The sequence below is a fragment of the Orycteropus afer genome, unplaced genomic scaffold, assembly GCF_000298275.1.
Source record: "Orycteropus afer afer isolate SDZICR_OR568_19922 unplaced genomic scaffold, OryAfe1.0 scaffold00049, whole genome shotgun sequence".
NCBI classification, from domain to species: Eukaryota; Metazoa; Chordata; class Mammalia; order Tubulidentata; family Orycteropodidae; genus Orycteropus; species Orycteropus afer.
The window spans coordinates 9,028,450-9,036,869 of NW_006921636.1; the positions used below are offsets into that span (position 1 = coordinate 9,028,450).

Below are 8,420 nucleotides of genomic sequence, written 5' to 3' on the forward strand. Positions count from 1 at the left end.
ATACCGAGGGACCAGCACTGCTGGGGGAGAGACTGTGAGAGACTTGGCTGAGAGACGGTGGGCTGGGAGAGAGACTGAGCATTTTTTCTGAACTTGAATTGTAGCCTGTGGTGCTTCCCTAATGACCCCATAATCTGTGAGCTCTGTGTGGCTACTGCAGCAAATTATCAAACCCAAGAGAGAGGTGGTGGGTGCTTGGAAAGAACGGTTGGTCAAAGGGCTGGAGGAAGGCAGCATGCCTGGCCTTGTAGGAATAGGCCTTGGGTTACTGCTGGTAATCCTGTCTTCCTCTTGTGGGATTAGAGGAGGTCAGAACATGTGGCCTCCTTGCCCTTTTTGCACCACCTCCCCTCCAATGACAACTGTTACCATGTGTATTAGTTAGAGTTTTATAGCATACCAAAAAAAATGGCAGACAAGATCACCAGTCCATTCCAAAACTGTTACCTTCTTGATAGTGACGTTTCTGGGACCATGACTGACCATCATTGAGACTGAAAAACCTCTGGATACACCTTCGGATGATATCTTCAAACCCAGGCCTCATGGAGGATCTCAGAGAATTTGTATCTATATTGACAACTTTTCCTATTAACCAGAAAGCAAAGATTTAAAATCAAACCCAGAAATATTTGTTGGTTGTCACCTGTGTGGCTAAGTACTAAAGACTGAAATAAAAGACACTCCATCACTGTCCTGCCTTCCCTGACCCACCTTTCCGGTAGATCGAGAGCTCTTCTCTTTAAGGCTATCATTCTGCAGGGCACTCTTACAGCTACACATTCTGCTGAACAGAACAGAAAGTGTATCGCAGAACTCCTTTTACTTTAAGAACATGTAGAGTATAACCTGTCCAGACAATACTAGGCTTCATTTTCATTTAAAAAGAAAATATAAAGTAACACCTTCCAGTAAAATTGCTTATCTAAAATATGCTGTCCTTGCAACTATGAAGCAAGAGAAACAACTCAACAGCGCTAGCAAGATAGTTCTTTCCATTGGAGGTGACTACATTTTTTTACACTTAAAAATCTAAACTGGGAAGGCTAAGCAACTACTCAATTCCAAATTCTGCAAGTTTCTGCCAACTTTTTCTTCACATCAACTATACTGGAAAGACCAAATATGCATGCTCAAAATTGCTATGAAATTGAGGGTTCTATGACAGCCAGGCCTTTTTTGCTCTCTGAGCAGCCCACAGTGGGTCTGAAGGAAACTAGCAATAAGGGAGCAGAAGAAAGTGCTCGACCCATTTCCCAAGAAAGAAGGGTAATGATGTGAAAGCACCAGCTACGTTCAACTTAAGAAACATCAGGAAAACACAGGTCCCAAGGAACCAAAACTGCACTGGAAGGTCTCAAAAACTTTGTTTTGAAGCGAGCATTGCTGATGTGCAGAACAATGAAGTTGCATTTGAAAAATGCAAAGGAATTAATAGAAATATTCAGAGAAAACATTTCTATGGCATGGTCTTTAAAAAAAGCCCTCACTGCATCAAGTTGAATTTGACTCATAGCAACCCCTCCTTGGGTTTCCGAGGCAGTCAGTATGGAAGTAAATTGATCTTCCTTCTGAGGAGTGGCTGGTGGGCTTGAACCATCAGCCTTCAGTGCTCTATGGTCAAAAAATGGCAGACAAGGATTGACATTCATCATGTTCATTTTGAGACTACCAGTGTTTATCTCTGGTGGCACAGTGCCTAAGGCATTTGACTGCTAACCAGAAGGTTGGCAGTTCAAACACCAGCCACTCATCGGAAAGAAGATTGCCCACAACCCACCACCATAGAGATACCACCTCAGAAACCCAAGGACAGGTCGCTAAGAGTCAGATCCGTCTCGACGGCAGCAAGTTTGGTTTGAATTGTTATCTCTGGTGGTGCAGTGGTTAAGGCATTTGGCTGCTAACCAAAAGGTTAGCAGTTTGAACCCACTAGCTGCTCCACGGGAGAAAGATGAGGCAATCTGCTTCCATTAAGATTTACAGCCTTGGAAACCCAATGGGGCAGTTCTCCTCTGTTCCACAGGATTGCTATGAGTCGGAATCAACTCGATGGTGCTGGGTTTTAATGGTTGTTCCATCTTTTCTGTGGGGGCTTAATGTAAAAATGCAACTCTCAGATTCAAATGGTCACTACACTCAGCACCAACAGGTCCACTAAATCCACAAGGTGATGAAGATCAGAACCCTAGAACCGCAGGCACGTGACTTGAAATAAGTGGCCGATAAATTGATTCAAGACAGAAAGACACAGAAAAGCCTTGTCAGTCTATTAACTTCCCCATGATGTATTCCTCAGAAAAACAAAAATGCCCAAGACGACCAAGTAGAGATCAGAAAAACCCACAGAACTCCACAGTAAAGGCAGTTCTGGAAAAGGTACTAAGGATGAGACAGGTACAAAGTTGAATGAGTTGATGGAAAAGAACCATCAGTCCAAGAGTCTGTTTCAAATTCAGACTTTTAATAGTGACAAAGCAGCCTGACCAATGACAAAACAACGGCTAAAGAGAAGGACAAATGTGTTCCAGTAAAGAGCGCACATGGATGGTGTGGCCAGAACAGGGAGGACTTCTTCCCGGCTACCTCCACTGAGCTTAGCCCTGAGCTACGTAGCAAACGTAGCAAAACAGACGCTCAGAAAAAGTACAGGGAGTGAAGAACAGGCAAACACATCAGAGACAGACTGCACAACCTCTTCCCAAACGCCAAGAAAAGTGCTGAGCTGAATGTAACAAACCTCCTCTAACAGAAAGCAAATGGGAAGATACAGAAAGCAAATGGGAAGATACTAACTGTAACTATGGTAAGAGAGTTCTCTGTTTCAAATGATGTTAACCAGAAAAATACACCTGATTACTTATTTAAAAAAGAAAATACCGAGCAAAAACAGACATGTATTGCTTTTGTAATAAGAAAAAGTATTAGTGAGATAGTTTTTAAAGATGCTATCTTGTTAAACTGCTTAGGTGAGTATTTTTATTTAGTAACTTCGATGAGAAAATGTCAAGGATTTACACAGAACATTAAGACTACCAAATTACAAGGCCCCAAAAAATGCTTATCTAAAAAGATGATACACAAATAGTCCTGTCACCATACTTTTCTCAAAGTGACTAAATAAAGAGAAACTTTTCCAATATAAAATACATCCATCGACGTAAACAAACTGACGATGCAAAATCTGTGCAAATTAATCTCAAGCAGCCTCAAGAGAGGTAACTGAGCTTGGTACCAAAAGTTAAGTGACTGCAAAAACAGCTACTTTTCACAATAAAATATTACACCAGCTATTGCTATACTTTGTGTTTATTTATAGCTGTTTCATTTTATCAAATCATTTACTGAGTGTTCAAAGGACACTAGTGTAAAATTCTCACGTTATACAGAGCAAAGAGCACAGGCTTTAAAGTCAGCCAGGCCCAGATCTTATTAGCCATGATCTTGAACAAGTAACCCAATCCTCTCTGACCGAGCCTATTTCCCCACCTGTGGCATCCACAAGGGGTGAAGATCATAACCCTAGACAAGCAGGGACGTGACTTAAACTAAGTGGTCAATAAACTGATTCAAGACAGAAAGATACAGAAAATCTTTCTGTATCTTATCATGCGCGGTTTCAGATGCTAACAAGCAGTGCTGAAAGCTTGTATAGATGATATTGCCATGAGATCAGTATGCCTTATCAACTGCCCACTGTCTTTCTTTATTTATTCCCACAATCACAAAATAAAAAATCACCACTGAAGCTCATGCTGCTGTCAGCAGTTACTTCCTGTAATTCTCATTAAATTGTTTTTTTTTTTTTTAAAAATCGTTTCTTTAAGATAAATGAGTTTGAAGTTACAGAAAAGAAATACTAGATTTAGATTCTGATCTAACATGCTTGTTGGAGAGAGAACCAGGTGCCTCTATGTTGTTGTTGCTGTTGTCGTATGCCGTCAAGTCGGACTCGACTCACAGCGACTCCTCCTTGGGTTTCTGAGGCAGTATCACTACGGAAGTAGATTGCCCCATCTTCCTTCCAAGGAGTGGCTGGTGGGTTTGAACCGCCAGCCTTCTGGTTAGCAGTCAAGTGCCTTAGCCACTATGCTACCAGAGCTCCCAGGTGCCTCTATATTCACTTTCAAATATACTTATATGGGGACTTTTACATGTCAAATATTCCCAACTCATGAATCTCTCTTAGGTTGTAAAAAAAAAAAAGGGGGGGGGGGACATGCAAAGCATTCATTACCACACATATAAGAAATCAAATGACAGTACAGGCAGTAAAACAGTGACATTTATTTTTAAAAAAATCGAAAAAGAAGCCCACCAAGTTCTTACCTGAAAGATCGTGTCTGGTAATGAAGCTCTCGGGATTCGATGGAAACGCTCTTTCTCCTGTAGTAATGCGGCGGGCCACGCAGATCATACAGGACTGCAAATCTACAATAAAAAATTGAGCCAGATAAGAACCACACTGACCTTCCAGATATGTCCATTTAATAGGCTAGTGAGGCCATGGAATTCACGAAGGAGAATTTCAACAATGGAAATTGTAGAAGGCCAAGCTTGTCAGCTACTTGTCTCAGAAACATCACAAAGGTGTGCTGCTCTTACCTTCCCCTTCCTCCATCATAGCTCGTGGCTGGGACAGGGCAAAGCACTGCATCGTCTCATATCGCTGGCGTACGTCAGGGCTGGCACTTACGTCTTCCAGAACGTCATGTTGTGTTTTCATCAACATGCGGCAATTAAACGTATGGCTTTTTTGCCTCTGCGTCTCATTTGTCCAGGCAACTCCGTTAACTTTGGAAAACAAATTAAGAGTTGTGTGGGTTTTTGTTGTCGTCGTTGTTTTTAAAAACTGGCAATTCAGGCTATGACCATCATCAAAATTTAAGTAATATTTGCTCATTACATGTATTTACCATAGTATGAGCTACACTAACATTTCAGAGGAACAATATACAAAATATTGGAATAATTTCAACTTCAACAGAAATCTCACTAACTCACTGTGTATTTTGGCCCCATGGAATGCATATCAAATTCTGAATTCACGAGGCATACTTGAAAATTTTGCCACTGCCTTTCCAAAAATAGAAAGCCTGCCTTGCCAAGTTTGATCACTTGGCTTACAAAAAGAGATGTATTCAATTTTCTAAGATACAGTCAAGGAAAAATTTTAAACAACACTTTTAGAAAACACACACTAAAAGTCTACCTGTGGATTTTGGCAAGTTTTTAAGAAAATCCTTTCTGTCTTCCTCATGTAAGATACTGTAGACACTTGTGTTGACCAGGTCCTCTTGTTTATACTGCAGGTATTGTGTGACATTTTCTGACACAAATACAATGTTTCCGTCTCGATTCACCACAAAGAGGAAACCATCCAGTGCCTAAAATGGAATCGTATTTTGATTCTTGCTTAGCATCAATTACTGCAAAGAACTACCAGCCACTAATTTTATTAATGTAAGCATCATTACTGTAGAGTTTAGTAGTTTTTTAAAAGACAAGTAGGGTGAACACAGAATCAGAATTACTTCTTCAAAGGAGCTTTTAAAAAGTAAGACAACCGGACCTCCAGCTAGATGACAGAACAGGCACAGAAGCTACACAGACCCTCTACAACAAATAAATAAGAAACCAACTGAAACAAATGCAGAATATAATCCTGGAACCCTGAGCTTTGAAAGGAACGTTAAAGAAGTGGATTCAATACTGACAGAAGAAGAACTCAAAGGAAAACAGTGAATAAGGAGACAAACGGAGCTGGGGACTGTCAGCTGTCCTGATGGCTCAGCCATTTTGACTTTTTGCAAGTGGCACTCTGATCTGGGAAGCAATCTAAGAATTGGCTCTATGTGCCAAGAACTGCACAGGCAACCACACAGATGGCTGGCGACTAGTAAGCAATTCTGCCTGCAAAACACAACCACACTTGCACCTCCTTATAGCCCACCCACCAGGTGAGGACCTCCACTTGCTTCTGCACCAACTGATCAACAACAGACGGCAGCCAATACCAGCCTGCTCACCCTCAATTGCTCTACACAAACAGCTAACAGAGACCTGCGTACACATTCTCAACCTTTACTGTACCCAAGAGAAGACAGGTGGTGAGTGCCTAAGTGCTGCCAAACTACAATAGAGTAGCACAAGAGCTCTGTTCACGTGGACATATCAAAACAAAATAAAGCAAAAAAAGAAAAAAACTGGGCAAATCACACCAGCAACATGCAATCACCAAATAAATACAAATACAATGATATTGCAAAGTCTTGGACAATTGACCATCCTAGATCACACAAATAAACAAGGTAAAGGAGTACAAACAAGGGTCCAGGATAAAGAACCAGAAAACCTCCAGGAGGAAGAACTGGCATTGGACAAAACCCTGGAACAATCCAGGAGAGCATACAAGAACAAACTGAGGAAATAAATGAAAAATTAGGCAGCATACAAAAAGAGCAAACAGAAATCCAGATTATTACTAAGATTGTGGAAGTAGAAAACACATTAAAAGAGCAAAGGAGTAGAATGAGATCAGTGGAAGATAGAATTAGACAGATTGAAGACAAACCTCAATATTACTTTGTTAAGAGGTAAGAAAAATAAATCAAAACAAAGTAAGATTCATGTGGTACACCATCTAGAGGAATACCACAATTCTAGAACAGGAAGAGACAAATAAAATCACAGAGAAAAGTGTCAAAGATTTGTTAGAATGCCTAGTATGACAAAAGACGAGAAGAGGCCCATTCAAGAAGTTCAACAAACCTCAAACAGGATAGACCCCAAAAGAAAATCACCAAGATTTATTAAAATCAGTCCAATAGAGCCTGATGGAACCACTGAGACTATGGCCCCTAGCTGCCCTGCAGGTCTAGAATTGAAGCCACACCTGTGGTTTCCAGCCAAACAAAGTACAGGCATGTGAATTAAACATTTACCTCAAGTAGACACATGCCCTGGAGAGAACAATCATGGGAGAAGGATTATGCACAGGGAGACAGCTCAGGGCGCAGAAGAGTATGGAGGGATGGACACTGGGAGGAGGTAACTATGGGGAGGAAGTGGGAGGAGAGCTGTGGCATTGTAAATTTTGGTCAATGACATGAAACAAAGTATATTATGTGAACTGCTGTATGAAAAGTGAATTTACTCTGTAAATCTTCACCCAAATCAAAATAAAATTTAAAAAAAAAAAAAAAAGATTTATTATAATCAGACTTACTAAAACCAAAGGAAGAATCCTCAAAGTGGCACAGGGATAAAAAGTTACCTACTACAAAGGGCAGTGAAGACCAAACTCTGACGTCTTGGCAGAAACCACGCAGGTAAGAAGGCAATCGGATGATGTATACAAAACCCTGAAAGAAAAAACTGCCAACCAAGAACTACATACCCACAAAACTATCCCTCAAATATGGTCAAATTAGGACATTTCCAGATAAACAGAAAGTAAGGGAGTTTGTTAAAATCAGATCAACTTTTTAAGAGATGCTAAAGGGACCGTTCAGAGAACCAACAGCAGCACGTAATAACTGATGATTGACACACATGACGAAATCACCGAGAACCAACCCCATCACAGAATTATCCAAAGTAAAATAAACTTAGTAGACTGTCACCAGGGAAGCAGAGACATCAAGTGGTAAATGAGGACAGCTACAAACCAAAAAGAGGGAATAAACAGTGTAGGTTCAGACCTTTCAAATGGAGAGGAAGTAAAGACAACTGAGAGAGAGAACAGACTCTTCTAAACTCGGGAAGAAGATAAGAAATCATGGGGTAGCCCCAAAGAAAATTCATAAACCTGCTCATCCAAATACAAAAGAAGAAAGGCAAAAATATTTGGCAAATACTAAAAATAAGGCAATCCTCCCGAGGTTTTTACATTTTTCCACGTGACGGCAAGTCAAGCTACAGGGATAGCACTATTTCTTAGGGGAAATTTACTAAGAGGACACAAAGAATGACCAATTAAAAAGCAGTTGAAGCAAACCAGTATAAACAAACAAAAACGCTGATCAGTGAACTTTTTACAGTGTCAGCCTGGCTTGAAGTAAAAGAAAGACTCTGCTAAGTCCTATAGGTTAATCAGATCAGATCTACTCAAGCCCACTACTTACTAAACATGCACATTTTTAGAACACAAAAGTTCCTCAAAAATAGAGCACTGTAGCGTGCCATCTGATCTATCTTGACAAATACACACAGAAAGTCTGAGGTAAACGATCCCCAAATTTTACCTCTGACGAGTGAAATTATGCGTTATTTTTCCTCTATTGCTTCTCTATTTTGTGTGTGTCTCCTTGCTCAGTTTGCAATTGTGTTTTTGTAAGAAACAGCCTCATGAGTTAGGTATACTAGAAATGTAAGAAAACTTTACCATCACATTCAGAGCACTATGAGTTCTGTCTCAT

The 8,420-nt window shown here is 40.5% G+C and overlaps 1 protein-coding gene across 1 annotated transcript in view; it reads right to left on the reverse strand.

Moving 5' to 3' along the window:
- Positions 1-8,420, reverse strand: part of NCOA3 (nuclear receptor coactivator 3) — a 26,963-nt gene that overhangs the window by 16,571 nt on the left and 1,972 nt on the right. The window contains exons 4-7 of the mRNA XM_042780626.1: positions 5,213-5,387; positions 4,606-4,794; positions 4,330-4,431; positions 448-588 (exon numbers count right to left, since the gene is read on the reverse strand). Coding sequence (XP_042636560.1) covers positions 448-588; positions 4,330-4,431; positions 4,606-4,794; positions 5,213-5,387 — 607 coding nt within the window. The remainder of the gene's footprint in view (positions 1-447; positions 589-4,329; positions 4,432-4,605; positions 4,795-5,212; positions 5,388-8,420) is intronic.